The sequence below is a fragment of the Polypterus senegalus genome, chromosome 13 (genome assembly GCF_016835505.1).
Source record: "Polypterus senegalus isolate Bchr_013 chromosome 13, ASM1683550v1, whole genome shotgun sequence".
Lineage (NCBI taxonomy): Eukaryota > Metazoa > Chordata > Cladistia > Polypteriformes > Polypteridae > Polypterus > Polypterus senegalus.
This window is the reverse complement of record NC_053166.1, coordinates 161,093,824-161,111,887: the sequence shown is the minus strand read 5'-3', so window position 1 is coordinate 161,111,887 and position 18,064 is coordinate 161,093,824. Positions and strand designations below refer to the sequence as shown.

Sequence of the window (18,064 nt, the reverse complement as noted above, 5' to 3'; positions counted from 1 at the left end):
GTTTCATATGGTTTCAAACTAACTTTATTGACAATTGTTTTTTTTTCAAAAGTATCAGAATTAACGATCTCCCTTAATACAGAGACAAGTGTATATGTATGTGTCCAATAGCTGGGTTAGGAAGAATGATTTAAAACTAGGCAAAACATATAGAATAACTGTTAAAATTATAATAAAATCCTAAATAAGGGACTAAAAGTAAAAAAAAAATCTTGTAAGCCTATTCTGTTGTCCAATGTTATACACAACTTTCCTGCACCCATTTGGGTCACATGAATGAGGTTTATGGCTGTCATGTTAATGACTGACAACATCAGCTGCTCCATTAAATCTAGCAGGAGATAATCCTGTTCAAATGATAAGAGCCCTTTTGGGTTTCATTTTTGGCTTGCTTGGATAGGCTTCAGCTCCCGCCTAAGAGACCCTGCACTCTGGATAAAGCAGGTTTGGAAATGGATGGATGGATTTGGGATGCTGTAGGCTTCATTCACATGAACAGCTGTTTTCAATACCCTGGAGGGCAGGTCGTGTTTGTTTTATTCTTGGAGTCTCCTTTGCTGAATTTCCAGGGTTTATGAGCAGGAACCTCATTGTGACTGAAATGGTTTCAGGGTGTTAGTCCAGACACACATGGCTCACTTTTTGTTTAAGACCAACATAGGACATGATGATTGGGGACATCAGGCAGTGATAATACTGAGTCCTGTGTTTGGATTTATATTTAACTCCACACTTGGACATCTTTTGAGAGACGTTTGCATGGTTTCATCCCATCTGTATGAGTTTCATGATGTTCTCTACCCACAGTAAAAGGTGAGAGACTCTGACTGGGTGTTTCTTGGGTGAACGTGGCCAGTTCCCATAAAGTGTCCCTGAGAGTCAAATAGTTAAACTTGTCTTTTTTATTTTGTAATAAAAGTTCACTGCTAGAGATTTAAAAAAAGCATTTTCCTGTTTGTGGTGAATGAAGCCAATGCATCAGCTCCTGCTCTTATTGAATTACATTAAAATTTATTGTTAAATTCAAAAATGAAGATTTTACATTATATAAAACATAATTTTAAACAGTGTCTAAATCTGTTTTCATGACATTTTTGTTCTTTTTAAATATATTTAAATACACATTATGGAGGGCCATTAAGAAGTAGTGCATGACATTCAAACTGAAATGTTCTTTTCAAGCCACGTGGGAAAACTCATAGTGGTGAACTCGGAGTCATTCAAAGATGGTCGCATAAAGTACGTGCTGATCGCTGAGAAGGTCCGTCCTGAGAGGACGTGGGAGGTGCAGTAAGGACATCCTTCCTGAAGCAATCGGTCAGGTCCATCCACCTTCACGATTCTTGGACTACAGCGAGGCTCCCTTCTCAGTAGTGTCCTTCCTCCTCATCCTCGGCCTGGCGCCGTGCCCACAGAGCTTGTGCCAGTGCATCAGAGACAGGGAGTGTGCCGCCGTCTATGGAGGAGTCATCTGCAGAGAAGAAAAACAAGTTGATAACTGATGGGCTTTTCTGCCGCGTCCCCATGCCAGCATCTGAATAATGTTGAAGGTGCCTGCTAGAATTCAAGGGGGTCCACAAGTTAGGATTTGCACTGTGGATGCCGTGACATCACACACACACACACACTCGAACATTCACATCTCTCTATATATAAAATCCAACGTCTGTCTGTCTGTCTGTCGGCTTTTCTCGAGAGAACTACTTCATGGATTTAGATCGAGTTTTTCTCTAGAATTTGCTTGAACATTCCAGTTGATTTTTGCAACTTCGCTCATCGCGCTAATAATCAGAGTTTGCTTGCGGTACTGATTTATTTGCACGAATCCGAGAGAGAGGCTGCGGGCCAAGGGGAGCTGGGCGGGGCCATCTCACTCACATGCCAGCCTCTGTTTGAGTCGGTGTACCTCTCGCCACGTGTTGGAGCGCACCTTGCCTCCGCTTAGCTAGTGATACCAGCTTGTTCAGCAGACACGGTCATCCAGAGATTGTGAAGGAGTAACGTTTGACATTTTTGAGAGAGAGATCAGAGCTCCGTGTGTTTTAGTGGGTAGCTGAAGATTGCCAGAGATATCACAGCCACGTGCAGGACGCTCTCCCGTCAGAGCTGAAAACGATCAGATACAATGCCAACGTTTTACATTTTTAGCAAAGAGATCACAAGAGCTACATTCTCACCCCGATAGCAAAACCAAAAATATTGTATATCAAGAGGCCCTCAGATATGAAAGCTATCAACAGAAATTCTTCTCAATGCCAATTATTATTTTTTCTATTTTTGCATTAATTTTTATAGTTTGTCCCGTTTCAGAACTACGTGGACGGAGCCGCAGGGGACAGCTAGTCTAATATATAAAGACCTTTAAGAATCCAAAGGGATACAGCAAAGTGGCAGATGGCAATGTGTTCAGCTTGAATGTATCTCTTGTGGTGTATGGCAGGCCGTTTATCCCGGCCAATACCCCCAAACCGCCAGATGGAGTCCTCCATGCAGTATGGAGGTCCCCTGAAGACCAGCAGGGCATCATGGACATTGTAGTTTTATATATGCAGCCCTGCTGCAGGCCATGGGGGCCGCTAGGGGACGCTGCTGGGGGAAACAACGGTTATTTACCCTATGCCCCGGAAGTACGTCCAAGTCACATGGACAAGGAGAATGACGTGCTCCGGAGTGAAGAAAAGGACTTTTTACCTGACCCGGAAGTGATACAAGATCACATGGACTGGGGATTGGGAACACTTCCGGGTCAGGGACTATAAAAGGACTATGAGAGCTGCCAGACGGCAAGCTGAGCTGGGTGGAAGGGTGGCAATGCGTCTGGGAGTTGGAGGATTGGATTATTGTGTTTATTATTTTTATTGTATGAGTATAGTGGAGGAGAGGGTGCTTTGTGCACTGTGGAGATTTAATAAAGTCGATTATTGGACTTTTACCTGGTGTCTGGAGTCGTGGACAGGGGTTCAAGGGAGCGATAGCGCCCCCTATCTGTCACAGTGGCATAGTCGGCAGGATACTCTAGCGTCATTTGCAGAGGACCTGTATCAAAAATTTCTGTGGGCAGAGAACCCCCGAGAAGACAATGGCTGGCCATACACCACACTCTCTATTATATAAAAAAATCCTGGGACAAGATGTGACTTTTTAGCCTGGGATGAGACGTGACTTTTCAGAGAGACACTTTCACATCCCGAGATACGACAGTTTGTGCCAAGAGATTTTACCAGACCCGGGGCCGGAAACAAAAGACAAAAAGTAGATGACAAAGTAGAACGTTGTAAAGAATTCAAAAATGTTGGCGTGATACACGTGCAGAGCAAGTTAGAGATAACTGAAGTACAGAAATTCGGAATTTGGAAAGTCTCCAAAAAATGATAGTAAAGATCACATTAGTGCAAACAAACGGAAATTATTACTCGGTGAAATAACAGAACAGCGAAAAGAGAGCAAATATAGTCGGAGACTTGTAGATCGTGTAATTCGTGTTGCCACCAGTAGTGTTTCTTCCCAATGAAGAGGCGTATCCACCAGAATTAAAAGATTTGTTATTTGGTGAAAGTGAAATCCACATACGCTGTCACGCTTGGGTCACAGAGTTGCACAGATACACAGGAGCGTTATTCAAACGCTTCAAACAAACACACGTCTCTTCTGGGAGTGAATCAAGCTCTGTGAGTTTCGGAGGAGCGACCGCGTCTCCTTGGGGTGCGTTTGTGGTATAGCGGGTCCACAGCTCACTGAGCAGGGGCCATTCGTTTTAAATAAATAATCACCGCTCTCGCTGCGGCTTAGCGAGGAGTCGTTGGGCCATAGCATGCTACGGGGCGGTTCCACGGTGTGGGCGTTTCTCACCGAGTGCACAGGTGAGGAACTGCCCACATTCGTGATTGTCCCGTGGCTAATGGGTCATTTTAAAAGCAGCGCGAGCCGGTTGTGAGGGGAGATCAGAGATCAAGATCGAGGAAGGAGAGAAAAGGAAATGGAGGTTGGAAGCAGGAAGGAGAGAGAGGAGAAAGAGCGCGAGCAAATCGGTGCAGCAGGAAGGAGGCGAGCAAACGCTCGCAGGCTGCTGAAGGCCGCCTGGGTGTTTGGCCAACACCTGGGAGAAGTAGTTGTGGTCATGCCCGTAGAAGTTTGTTTTACAGGGCGGGAGTGACCGGGAAGATGCGGGACTCTCCGCAGATGCTAGCAGGAGTCGGGACTAGTGATGGGAAGTTCGGATCATTTTACTGACTCGGATCTTTGAGTCTCGTTCAGCAAAATGAACGAATCATTTTTCGAGTCATTTCGTTCAATTCTCTTTCCGGCTCAGACTGCATAGGTTAAGCTTATGGGGCTGTCACGTGATGAACGAACGACTCGAAAAACCCGAAGACTCGAAACAGGTGAATCAATTCCAATATAGAAACTATAGGAAGTTGCGCAAATGCACATGCGCGACTGAATGAATCACTCCCACGAGACGACTCGTTCTTCCCGAGTCACATTAAAGATTCGTTCAAAATGAATGAATCGTTCAAGAACGACCCATCACTAGTCGGGACTTGGGAAGTAGTGTTCCCTGTGTGAGAGCCTTGGCCACAGTGGAATTCCCAAGTCACTGTCATGGGGGAGCCGACCGGAGCCAAGGATCGGGAAGGCGACTGGCAGTGGTAGTAGCAGGTGTAAAGAAGGTCAGCTGCAGAGTGAGCGTCTCCCTTGTTGCGGGGCCCTGATGGGTGAAGCAGGACAGACGCTAGTTTTAAACGAAGGCACCGGGTTTGTCATTTGTTTAAAGACTGCTTCCTTAGAAACATTTTACCTCATTTTATAGGAGTGTTTTTTTTCTTATTGTTTTTACCTCCACATATTTTATTGGATTATTTATTTATTTAATGAAGAACTTTGGCACTGCAATTTATTTATTTGAGCACTTTTGTTGGATTTTAAATAAAAGCACTGTTGCACTTTTTGCATCACCCCTTGCTCGAATTGTTTATTTGCCTTCACTGACTAGCTCACTCGGTTTCATTATCGACGGTGTTGGGTTCAAGTGCTCCTGTATAGCAATGGGAGTGTGGAGCCAGAACCCGCATCGTCACAGTGTTTAGCCCCCGTCTTCACAACGTGAGCAGCAGAGACGTGACATGGCTGGCCGGGTGTATGGGGGTTTGGTGAGCGAAGCGAGCAGGGGGCAAAGCCCCCCTAGTCTTGTAAATTTTTAGCAGCAGCCAAAATTGTAGTTAATGGTACAACCGAAAAATATAAATCATATACAAATTTATTTAACCAATGATACATCACTTCATAAATCAATTCTCAGTCCTTGGCTATTCGATTCAAAGCACGTGCGGCAGAGGAGCGTCCTCCGGGCTCATCAGGGGTATGTTGTAGCACCAGGGTTCAAAGGGTTAATGGGCCTGATGATCTGATTAATTTCTACTATCACGTCACATACGCTTGTTATTTGAATAAATCCTCTTCATTTTTCGTCTTTAAATACAGGGATGGCATTCGGATGCTTTCCATTTGGTTTTATCTGCACACTTTGCCATAACAGGGCCAGGCTCGAGTATCCCGCTATTAGTGGTTTAGACCTGGGAGCCATTTGACTTTCTCGGGCAGTTCATTTACAAACCCTGTTGACATGGACAGCGCGAGCAGAATTTCAAATATAATCGGTGGGTGCCGGGTTTAAATGACTCGACAACAGAAATGTCATTCAAAATGGCCGCGCTCTCCATGTGTACCAGTGAGCTGTCAAAATGCTGGGCAGAAAGCTGACCTGCCATCTTTGCGTTTTTAGAGTTTTTTCACCAGGTCAAGTCTCATCATTAAGTGTGACTGTTAAGGCTGTTTTTGGCATATCCTCTTTTGTGTAAAACTCACCATCCACGGGATAATCCGGAGGAATGTAATTTGGCGGGGCCTGTGAACAGAAGAAGAAAGAAAGGAAATCAGATGGGTGATCACAGATTAGGCAGTCATTGCTGACTCTGAGCAGAGATCTAAACATGAACAGGCCATGTCATCTCCAAATCATTAAATGAGGTATCCCACCCAAAGCCTGACTAGGTTACATATGGCACTGTCCAAACTGTGTGAGTACAAATGAAGAGGGCTGATTCTTAAGATATAAAATGCACTTTAAGACCACATCTGGAATGACGTTTCAAGGTTTGTCCTCCACATTAAGAGAAGAACATTTTGATTATGTTACTGGTAAAGCAAGTGTCTATTAGTCAGAAGAGAACATTACTTGTTACCACACATGTACCAGAGAATAGACAAGATTTTATATGCTTGTTCTACTAAGAGAATACCAGATTAGAATCCAAATAAACCAAACACTTGGGACCATCATGTGTAAGCTCTAAATCTGCAAGGACAAAAAAAAAACAACTTTGGCTTAACCCAAGGGCCACAGCCAAGAGCAGAGTTGGTTGACATTTCAATGCCTAAACACCATTCGTCAAAGAGAGGCCTGCACATGACAGAGGAGTTAGCCCTTACACTACAACGTCCTGACGGTCCAAGTGGCACATCAATGAAGCACAAGACTGGCATTCATTCTGGGAGTCAGGGAGTCTCTGTCTTACTCCATCAGACAGCTCCAGTGACAAACTGCTGTCACCGTCCTGCTCCAGTGACAGACTGAGGAGACCCCACACTATACGACTCTTCAATTCCAGCCGGGGGGTTAAACGTTAACATTATACAAAGTTATTGTCTGTTATACCTGCATTGTTATCACTCTTTAATTTAATATTGTTCTTTATCAGTATGCTGCTGCTGGAGTATGGGAATGTCCCCTTGGGATTAATAAAGTATCTATCTATCTATCTATCTATCTATCTATCTATCTATCTATCTATCTATCTATCTATCTATCTATCTATCTATCTATCTATCTATCTATCTATCGCCACACACGTGCACATGGGAGACAACTGAAGGGCTTGAATGAGGGTAATTCTGAGCCAGACCGGGATATGGCAGAGTGCACTGACTCTTTTTTCGCTTTTCTGTAGGCCGTTCACAGGAAATTCCTCCTGGCCCTGATGACATCAATTCTGGTTCCGACCCCTTTGATGTCACTTCCGGGTCTGAGCCTATGGATGAAGACCCTTCTAGTTCTGGCCTCTTTGAGGTCACTTCCTATACTGGCCTTTAAAAGCTGCCACCTTTCCCCTATCCACTATGTTCTGTTTTGGACTCTGATTTGTGCACATCAGTGCTATCACTTTATTCAATTTTGTAGCCCGGAAATGATATACGGGTGGCTGCCCCACACCTTTCTATGGCTCGTTGTCAAGTTTGTGAGTCACTCTATCTATCTATCTATCTATCTATCTATCTATCTATCTATCTATCTATCTATCTATCTATCTATCTATCTATCTATCTATCTATTATATAGTGCCTTTCATCTATCTATCTATCTATCTATCTATCTATCAGCCTATCTATCTATCTATCTATCTATCTATCTATCATATAGTGCCTTTCATCTATCTATCTATCTATCTATCTATCTATCTATCTGCTATCTATCTTCCTGTTTCATTGCTTCCTTCCTGTTTCATTGTCGCAGTGCATGTTGGGTGGTTGATCTGGCGCGAGTGCTGGTGGTGGGCTCTGAGTCTGGTGAGTGAAGTGTTTTGTTTAACTTTTTCCCCCCTTTTCCCATTTTCATTTTCTTGGTGAATTGTTTGAAAGTTTTTCCGTTTTCTTTTGTGTGAAGTGGCATCTGGCCACAGCAGCCATAATGGCTGCGAATTTAGAACGATTGAGCCGCCGCCATGGGATAAAACTTCTGTGTGATGTTTTTTCCCTTAGAAAGTGCGGTGTTGGCGGTAGGCAATGTGATCGGTTGTGAGAACATTAAGTCCGCCTCGCGAATGAACGGCGCAATCGTATTATTTTTGAGTTCTGTCGATCTGGTGCAGACAATTGTAGAAAAGGGTGTAGTGATCGATGGCTCGTTCGTGCAGGTGTCTCCGTTGGCGGCGCCAGCACGTAAAGTAACGTTATCGAATGTCCCCATTTTTGAGGAATGAGACTATAGAAAAGAATTAGTACGTCACGGTCGTTTAGTTTCAAAAATCCGCTATATTCCTTTGGGGTGCAAGTCGCCGGAGTTAAAACATGTAATGTCTTTTAGGAGACAAGTTTACATGGTGCTCAACAAAATGGATGAAAGTTTAAATGTTGCTATGAGGTTTAAGATTGATGGTTTCGATTATGTGATTTTTCTGAGTTCGGATGAAATGAAATGTTTTGGGTGTGGAAGTGAGGGGCATTTAGTTAAAATTGTCCAGTGAAAGTGAACAGAAGCAGTTGTTCGTGATAACCTGCATGTCACTAATGACGATTTACAAGATCGGCCTTTACAGCTTAATGGTAATGAAAACACAAAGACACCAGAGGAAGCGCGGCCCGAGGAGAGTGTAAATGTTTCTGAACCTTTAAATAAGGGAGATGAGTTGCTTGATGGGGAAATGCACAGACCAGCATCGATGGGGGACATCGGAATGAAAATGCAGCAGAAGATTCTGCTACAGCACAGGGAAGTGTGTGGGGAGAGATTGAAATGGAGGAAGGCGATGATAACGCACCTGAGCCATACGATGGGTTTAAACGGCCTGCTAAAAAGACAAGCTGGGAAGGAGGAAGGAACCGCGCGAAAACGCAGTAATGTTACGGCTTGTGCTGCTGAGGAAGGCGAGGGTCCCGCTGCAGCCCCACCGGTTACGCAGGGCAGGTACGCGGCCCTAGCTGAGGCAGACAGTGAAAACGCGGCTGGGCTGAGTGAGGGAGACGAGGAGGCGGAGGGGGAAATGTCGGATAGTTCAACTGTGTCTGACCTACAAGAATGTAAAGGTAGAGGGGATACAGTGCTCAAAGTATCAGAACATTTGTGACGGAAACTGAGGGCAGAAGGGGTGTAGATGTGACCGATTACTTTCCTGATGTGCAACTTTTTATCTCTTCAATACAAAGCCTAAGAAAAGAAAAGTCCTCTTCTGTCTTGTTCACTGATAAAGAGCTTCTCAGATTAAAGAATCTGTCAAGCAGGCTGAAGAAACAGTTCAAACTAAATAAGCAGTAATGGAGAGGGCAACTGCACCATTTCCAAGATCCTGTATATTCTGGGATCTGTGGTTTATTTTGACTATTTTATATTTTCATTTAACATGGCTTGCTTTAATGTAGGAAGCTTAAATATTAATGGTGGAAGAAATAATAATAAGAGGCTAGCTTTGTTTGAATTCATAAAGCAAAAAGACTTAAAAGTTACCTTTGTACAGGAAACCCATATAGACAGCAAAATCAATGGGAGTGGAGTAGGGATTGGAAAGGGACATTTATTACAGTAATGGTACAAATATTAGTGCTGGAGTAGCCATTCTGTTTTCTAAGAATGTTCACGTAGTTCTTTGTGATGTTGAAGAAATAGTGAAGGGGAGGCTGCTCAAAGTGCGTCAAACTTCAAGGCAGTTCTTTTACTTTTATTAATGTATACGCGAACGATGGGAATGAGAAAATCGCTTTTTAAGAAGTTGGAGGGTGTGCTGACACAATGTTGCACAAATGAAGTCCTCGTTCTAGGTGGGGATTTTAATTGCACCCTTGATACACAAAAAGATAGAAATAACGGGCTGGAGCCGCACACGCTCAGCCCAGGAATTAGAGAGAGTTGTGAGCGAGATGGGACTGGAAGATGTGTGGCAAAATAAAAATGGGGGCACCAGACAATATACATGGGGGAGGATGAATGGGGGGATTATTTCAATGGCAAGGCTTGATCGTCTTTATTGTTTCAAGCACCATATTGGTTTATTTAAAAACGGTCACATTACCCCTGCAGGGTTCTCAGATCACAGTTTGGTGTCTTGTTCTGTGATCCTAACTGATTACAAGCCTCGTAGTGCCTACTGGCATTTTAATACGCTCCTCCTTCAAGACCAAAGTTTTAAAGACTTATTTAAATTTTTTTGGGCAAGTTGGAGACTCATGAAGAAGGAGTTCACCAGTTTACAACAGTGGTGGGAGGTTGGGAAGACCCACATTCGTTTATTATGTCAGGAGTACACCAGAAATGTCACTAAGTCACTACAGTCTGACATGGCAATGTTAGAAACTGAAATCATTCAGATTCAGCAGCTTCTACAGCAGGGTCCAGATGTCAAATTGTTGGAAACTCTTGGGGTTAAAAAGAAGGGCCTTGCCCACTTATTGGAAACAAGGGCTCGGGGGCTCTAGTGAAGGCGCGATTCCAACAGATAACTGACATGGATGCACCAACCCAGTATTTTTTTGGACTTGAGAAAAAGAACTCTCAACATAAGGTCTTACATTGCATAAGACAGGATAATGGTGAGGAGACTCAGGACCCTGGTGAGATAAGGCGGGCGGTCCGGAGGTTTTATGAGACTCTTTTTGCAACAGAGGAAGGTGAGGCTGAGGAACAGCAGACCTTCTTGAAGGATTTACCGCACCTTCGTGATGCAGACTCCAAAGAGCTGGAGAAGGAGTTGTGCTTAGGAGAGCTCACTGATGCACTGAATGAATTGAATAATGGAAAAGTCCCAGGCATTGATGGCATTCCAGTGGAATTTTATAAAGACTTCTGGGATATTATTGGTCCTGATGTATTGGAGGTATTCCTCTACAGTATTAAAATGGCTGTGTTACCTCAGAGTTGCCGAGGGCGGTAATAACACTACTGCCAAAAAAAGGTGACCTACAAAATCTCAAAAACTGGCGGCCTGTGTCCCTCCTTTGTGCTGATTACAAAATCCTGTCAAAGGCTCTAGCTAACAGATTGCGAACTGTTTTAGCTCAGGTGGTGCATCCTGATCAGAGCTATTGTGTCCCTCATAGAATGATTTTTAATAATATTTTCTTAATTCGAGATATTTTTGCAGTATCCAAACTCTTTAACTTTCCAATTGGTCTTATTTCTTTAGATCAAGAGAAGGCCTTTGACAGGGTCAGACATTCATTTTATGGGAGTCATGCAGGCTTTTGGGTTTGGGGACCGTTTTGTTAAATATATTCAGCTATTGTATAGTGACATTTCTGGTGTAGTTAAGGTCAATGGTGGTTTGTGCGAACCTTTTGATGTCAGAAGAGGAGTCAGGCAGGGGTGCCCTTTGTCTGGAATGCTCTACGTGTTGGCCTTGGAACCTTTTCTGGTTAAACTGAGAGGAGTGTTGACTGGTCTATCAATTCCATGTTGCACTGCGGAGCCTGTTAAGGTTTCAGCATACGCTGATGACATCATCATCGTCATTAAAAATCAGGAGGACGTTGACATTTTGCTTCAATGCCAGAGATCTTTTGAAATTGTTTCATCAGCTAAAATAAACTGGGGAAAGAGCAGTGCTATCTTACTGGGCAACTGGACTGGTTTAAAACCACCACAACTGGTTGGTGACCTGCAGTGGTCCTCTGAAGGATTGTTATATTTAGGAGTGTTTCTTGGGGATGAACACTTCATACGAAAGAACTGGGATGGAGTACTGCAGAAGGTGAAGGATCGGCTTGCTCGGTGGAGTGGATTCTACCTCAGTTATCCTACAGAGGCAGGATGCTCATCATTAACAACCTCATAGCCTCAGGACTGTGGCATAAATGCATTTGTTTAGAGCCTCCTGCACAGCTGCTTCAGAATATTCAGGAAGTTTTAATCAATTTTTTTTGGGATGGCCTGCATTGGCTTAGGAGAAGTGTCCTGTTTCAGCCACTGGATGAAGGTGGGCAAGGCATTATAGATGTGTTCGGGAGAGTTGCTGCATTTCGGCTACAGACTTTACAGAAATTGTTGTATCCTTCTGAGCATCAGCCGTGGATGGATTTGGCACAACGTTTTTTTGACCACATTGAAAACCTGAAATTTGGAAAAACTCTGCTGCTGTGCCAGGTGAATAAATTTGATATGTCGGACATACCGGACTTTTATAAGAGTCTTTTAGAGCCTGGCAGATGGTGACAATTAAAGGGGATGAGGACAGCCTGTCATTGTTCTGGGTTTTGGAAGAGCCCATTGTTAATAATGTGAAGTACAGTAGTTCAGTGGGACTGTCTCAAACTTTCATTAATCATCTTAAACATGGAGTGTGTACAAAACTAAAACATGTTATTGACTGTGAAAAGTTTTGTTGGAAAAACGCAAATGAAATTGCACACCAAATTGGAGTGCGGTCAGTGAGAGTGGTGCAGACCTTTTTAACACAAGTGAAGGCTTCACTGTCAGCTGAGAGATCGGCACTCCTGAGAGACATGTTTAATGAACGGACTCATCCACCTGAGGATCCTGATTTTCCTACACTTTTGGTATCTCCCGGGGGTGACTGGACAACGGTGGAGCAGAGCAAATTTCTTTCGGTGGAGAGGCTGATGGACCTGCCTTTGCCAACGCTACAGGGAAACAATTGTACTGGCTGTGCGTAAAAGTGAGACATCGAGACTCCCTGAGGACGATAACAGACACTCCATGGAGGAGAAAGATGGACTGCACAGAATTCTCAGAGCCAGCCTGGAGGTCGCTATACAAGCCACCATTGACCAGTAGGGTGGGTGATTTACAATGGAGGGTCTTACATGGGATCTTAGCTGTGAACTCCTTCTTGTCAATTATTATACCTGGGGTGTCTGACTGTTGTTGTTTCTGTGGGGAAAGAGAGACCGTGTTTCACTGCTTTATGTTTTGTACAAGGCTTGAGCCTTTGTTTAATTTAATAGAGAGGCTTGTTGGGGGATTGGAAATGGTGTACACTAGGGTGGGCTTTCTGTTTGGTTTTAAAAAAACTAAAAGAAACACAGATAATGTGAATTTGGCAAACTTTATTATGGGGCAAAGTAAATTAGCTATTTGGAAAACGAGAAAGCACAAAATTGAAGGGAATGGTTTACAAGATCCGATTGTGTTTTTTAAAATACTGTGCCTTAGTCGCATTTTGATTGATTTTAATTTTACAAATCCACAAAGAATATGGACAAGTTTAAAACAATATGGTGTGTGAATAGTGTACTGTGTGACTGTGATAATGAGGAACTGCGGTTTGTTTTTTAGGGGTTTTTTGTTGGTTCAATTGTGTTTTTTCAAAAAAAAAAAAAAAAAAAAGAACATGTAAATATATTTATAATAATGTGTAAGTTGTATATTTGATGTTTTTGTCAATAAAGTTTGTTTTTAAAAATAAAAAAATATCTATCAATCTATCATATAGTGCCTTTCATCTATCTATCTATCTATCTATCTATCTATCTATCTATATATCCTATCAGTGCCTATCTATCTATCTATCTATCTATCTATCTATCTTTCATCTATCTATCTATCTATCTATCTATCTATCTATCTATCTATCTATCTATCTATCTATCTATCTATCTATCTATCTATCTATCTATCTATCTATCTATCTATCATATAGTGCCTTTCACTCTATCTATCTATCTATCTGATTAGAATGCCTTTTGTATTCATCTATCTATCTAGAGCAGTGAAAGGCAACCTTTTTCGAGTTGCGGTGCACTAAGTCCCTCGCGGCGCACCTGAGCGACTGCCCATAAATAAAATCATGACGACACAATCTATGGTCAATCGCCAATAAAAACAGTTAATTTTACAAGTTTGAAAGACATTTTATCAATAAAGGAATCAAAGGATAAATCTTAAATTGAATTAATGTGAACGTTGAGATTGTTTTTCAGCACATATGAGATTGAAGCGAGGATCAATTTTCGAAAGACAGACGCGCATTTCCTTGTCGATCATTTGAAGTCTCTCGCGTTTCTTAGACTTCATTTCCGTAAGTGTTCCGTTATCTGTTTTTCCAACCTAAAATATTTTTTAAACATTATCTTTTTAGTCAACCAAAAGTTCAAAAACACTAGCAATTTTAAATATTTTACAAAAGTTTTCGCAGCGCCCCAAGAAAATTCCATGGCACACGCGCACCGGTTGCCCGACAATGATCTAGAGGAAGGACTTTTAAATAATAGCTTGGTGTGATTTGCTTTTATATTTTACATATAGTATTAAGACATACATATTTGTAGTGATAAAGCATGTATTAAGGAAAAAAAAAACTTCATAGTCATAAGAAAAACTTTTCTTGTAACCTCCCATATGCTTGAGAATAGCTCAGATCTTTCTATGCCTGATCTACTCAGGTCAGGTGCAGTTTAAACTAAGAATCGGGGATCTCTACATGCTTATAAATCACAGGTTGTGAGTCTACAAGGACCAAAGATATGTTTGCTATCATCCAGGACTAAAAGCGAAACACTAAGTTGGTTGAAGATTCCAAGAACACAAGTCACGCCAAGCCAGCGCTGGTCAAAAGGGCACAAGGCCAGGACATGAGAGTGGACTCAGCCTCTGCACTGTAATGTCCAACTGGTCCAAGAGATGCACCGGAGATGCTGCTCTCCATCCAGGCTGTACCGATAGGCAAATTACTTTGCCTCTGTTTTAGGCACATTAGGAACCTTAAAGTTATAGATGGCGTATTTAGCCACAGTGGCACTCAGTTCTGGCGGTGACCAAAAGTGACACAACAGATTGCAGGCTCATCTTTGTAACAGGCTGGTGAATATGACATGTGAGGGGTGGAGAGGTGATTTGGGACACACATTACGCTGTACTCCATCATGTCTATGTAAAGTAAAAATGAGATCACCTTATCACTCTACAATGATGAAACCTTGGATGAAAAATTGAAATTCTCAGTCATTCTGACCACCTATTTCTGGACATGTGGCCAACAGGTAAGCTGCACATTCATAACTCTCCTAACTAAGGGCTACAGGAAGGGACAAACACTTGTGATTCAGTAATGGCTGATTCATCCACCTCTCCTTTTTTTCAAAATGCTTTTTCATATTATGGCAGGAGACCAAAAGATCCCAGCCACACTTGCGTGTCCCACCTGCCATTTACCTGCTGAAAACCTGGCGCCCCAGGCCAGGGCTGCTGTGGAGGCTCCTGCGAAATATTTGGAAGGCCATATTCATATTCAGCGTCTCTAGCACTCTGTCTCTCCCCTGAAAAACTGGTGGGCTCTCTCCTGCTACTCATCTCCCGTAGACTTGGTGCTCTTCTTAACTGAACAGGGAAGGTTGCCTCAGATGGAGTCCCGCTCTGATTGGAGCCTCTCACCTCTCTATCCTGGATGTCCTGCTGAAATTAAGGTTTTCTTGTTAATCTGAGCTGGCAGTGTTCATTACCCACTTAGCCTGAAGAAGAAGAGCTTACCTGAACATCAACGTCTCCAAATATTTATATCTATTTAGGATAACTTCTAGCGCCCTCTATAATGAGGGTGCCTGGGCTTTGAAAGTGGATCACAGAATGTGTCAGGCCTGGCCTGTGTTCCTCAGTGTCAGTTCCTATAACACGTCAATCCTCTGTCTTATTCTACCACCAAAACCATCAGAGAGCGAGGGCAAAAAGCAAGGAAAAGGGAGTCGAACTTCTGCTGCTACACAATTCTACCTGCTGCTAGACTAAGACGCAAATCCATAACCTTAAACTCTTTGTCTGCACAACAGCAGCTGTCCTCTAGAAGGGACACTAAGCAGCACCAAAATATTGAAGGAAAGGTTTGTGAAGAGCAAGGACAGTCAGCATCCAGGTTGTATTTGGAATGATCTGCCACACTCCTTACTTTGCTTCGGTCTTACGTATATTTAGGAACTTCAGGTAATAGAATATTAATCTATAATGCATGATTAAAAGTACAAACCTGCTCTCCTGCTTGTTTTGGTTTGTAACACAGTGTTTAGTGCAAGTATGAGGGCTATAGTGGGGATTTGGGACATCCTGATCACGTTTATACAATGAAGAGTCCAAACGGGAGAACAGGGACCCCTAGAGCCCTTCCATGATAAAGCTCTATGTATCTATCTATTTTATAGTGCCTTTCACTCTATCTATCTATCTATCTATCTATCTATCTATCTATCTATCTATCTATCATATAGTGCCTTTCACTCTATCTATCTATCTATCTATCTATCATATAGTGCCTTTCACTCTATCTATCTATCTATCTATCTATCTATCTATCTATCTATCTATCTATCTATCTATATATAGTGCCTTTCATCTATCTATCTATCTATCTATCTATCTATCTATCTATCTATCTATCTATCTATCATATAGTGCCTTTCACTCTATCTATCTATCTATCTATCATATAGTGCCTTTCACTCTATCTATCTATCTATCTATCTATCTATCTAGAGGAAGGACTTTTAAATAATAGCTTGGTGTTATTTGCTTTCATATATATATATATTTATATTTTACATATAATATTAAGACATACTGTACATATTTGTAGTGATAAAGTATGAAGGAAAAAACTTCATAAGTCATAAAAAAACTTTTCTTCCATATGCTCGAGAATAGCTCAGATCTTTCTATGCCTGATCTACTCAGGTCAGGTGCAGTTTAAACTAAGAATCGGGGATCTCTACATGCTTATTAAACACAGGTTGTGAGTCTACAAGGACCAAAGGTATGTTTGCTATCATCCAGGGCTGTAAACGAAGCACTTAGCTGGTTGAAGATTCCAAGAACACAAGTCATGCCAAGCCAGAGCTGGTCAAAGGGCACGCGAGAGGGGACGCGGCTCCCACACTACAACGTCCCTCTGATCCAAGAGACGCACCGGAGGAGCACAAGAATGGCATCAATTCAGAGTTATAGAGAAGCTCAATTTCACCTCCAATCAGAGATCAGTTTACCTGAAAACCAACCTGCCTGTTGCGCTCAGACTCCTAGCAAGAAGAGCTGCTCTCCAGCCAGGCTGTACTGCTAGTTTCTTGCACTCGTTTTCCTTTGCCTCAGTTTTAGGCACATTATGAACCTTAAGTTACTGAATGTTAAGTGTAAACCTTCTCTCGCTGGAGGTTATAGATGGCGTATTTAGTCACAGTGGCACTCGGCTCTGGCGGTGACCAAAAGTGGCGCAGCAGATTGCAGGCTCATCTTTGTAACAGGCTGGTGAATGTGAACATGTGAGGACTGGAGAGGCGATTTGGGACACACTACGCTGTACTCCTTCAAGTCTATGTAAAGTAAAAATGGGTTCACCTTATCACTCTACAAAGATGAAACAATTAGACAATTGGAATTCTCAGTCATTCTGACCACATATTTCTGGACATGTGGCCGACAGGTAAGCCACACATCCATAACTCTCCTAACTAAGTGCTGCAGGAAGGGACAAACACTTGTGATTCAGTAATGGCTGATTCTTCCACTTGTCCTTTCTTCAAAATGCTGTTTCATATTATGGCAGAAGACCGAAAGATCCCAGCCACACTTGCGTGTCCCACCTGCCATTTACCTGCTGAAAACCTGGCGCCCCAGGCCAGGGCTGCTGTTGAGGCTCCTCCAATATATCTGGGAGGACATATTCATATTCAGCGTCTCTAGCACTCCGTCTCTCCCCTGTAAAACTGTCTGGCTGTCTCCTGCTACTCGTCTCCCGTAGACTTTGAGATCTTCCTAACCGAAAAGTGGAGGTACCCTCAGATGGAGTCCTGCTCTGACTGGAGCCTCTCACCTCTCTATCCTGGATGTCCTGCTGAAATTAAGGTTTTCTTGTTAATCCAAGCTGGCACTGTTCATTACCTTAGGCATAATGGATACCTGGACTCCTAGCAAGAAGAGCTTCTATCTATCCAGGTTGTATTTGGAATGATTTGCCACACTCATTCCTTTGCATGGTCTTAGGCACATTTTGGAAATTTAGGTTATAGAACATGAATATAAAATGCATAAATAAAAGTGTAAACCTTCCCTCCTGCTTGTTTTGGTTTGTAACCTGGTGTTGAGTGCAAGTATGAGGGCCATAGTGGGGCTTTGGGCCATCCTGTTCATGTTTATACAATAAAGAGTCCAAATATGAGAATAAGGTCCCCTAGAGCCCATCCATGATAAAGCTCTAACTCTAACGGACATTTTCCTTTGCCTCAGTTTTAGGCACATTAGGAACCTGAAGTTAATGAATGTTAAGTGTAAACCTTCTCTTGCCGGAGGTTATTGATGGCGTATTTA

At 42.6% G+C, this 18,064-nt stretch overlaps 1 protein-coding gene across 5 annotated transcripts in view; it reads right to left on the bottom strand.

Moving 5' to 3' along the window:
• Positions 1-913: 913 nt before the first annotated feature.
• The window catches only part of tmc5 (transmembrane channel like 5), a 117,495-nt gene continuing 100,344 nt past the window's right edge, over positions 914-18,064 (bottom strand). For 2 of the 5 annotated variants that reach the window (XM_039775783.1, XM_039775782.1), the window contains exons 21-23: positions 14,933-15,172; positions 5,866-5,905; positions 918-1,471 (exon numbers count right to left, since the gene is read on the bottom strand). In XM_039775783.1, the coding sequence (XP_039631717.1) occupies positions 1,368-1,471; positions 5,866-5,905; positions 14,933-15,172 (384 nt within the window). In that variant the 3' untranslated portion in view covers positions 918-1,367. Of the gene's footprint in view, positions 1,472-5,865; positions 5,906-14,932; positions 15,173-18,064 lie in introns of all 5 variants that reach the window. The other 3 variants (XM_039775784.1, XM_039775787.1, XM_039775785.1) reach the window with 2 other exon arrangements.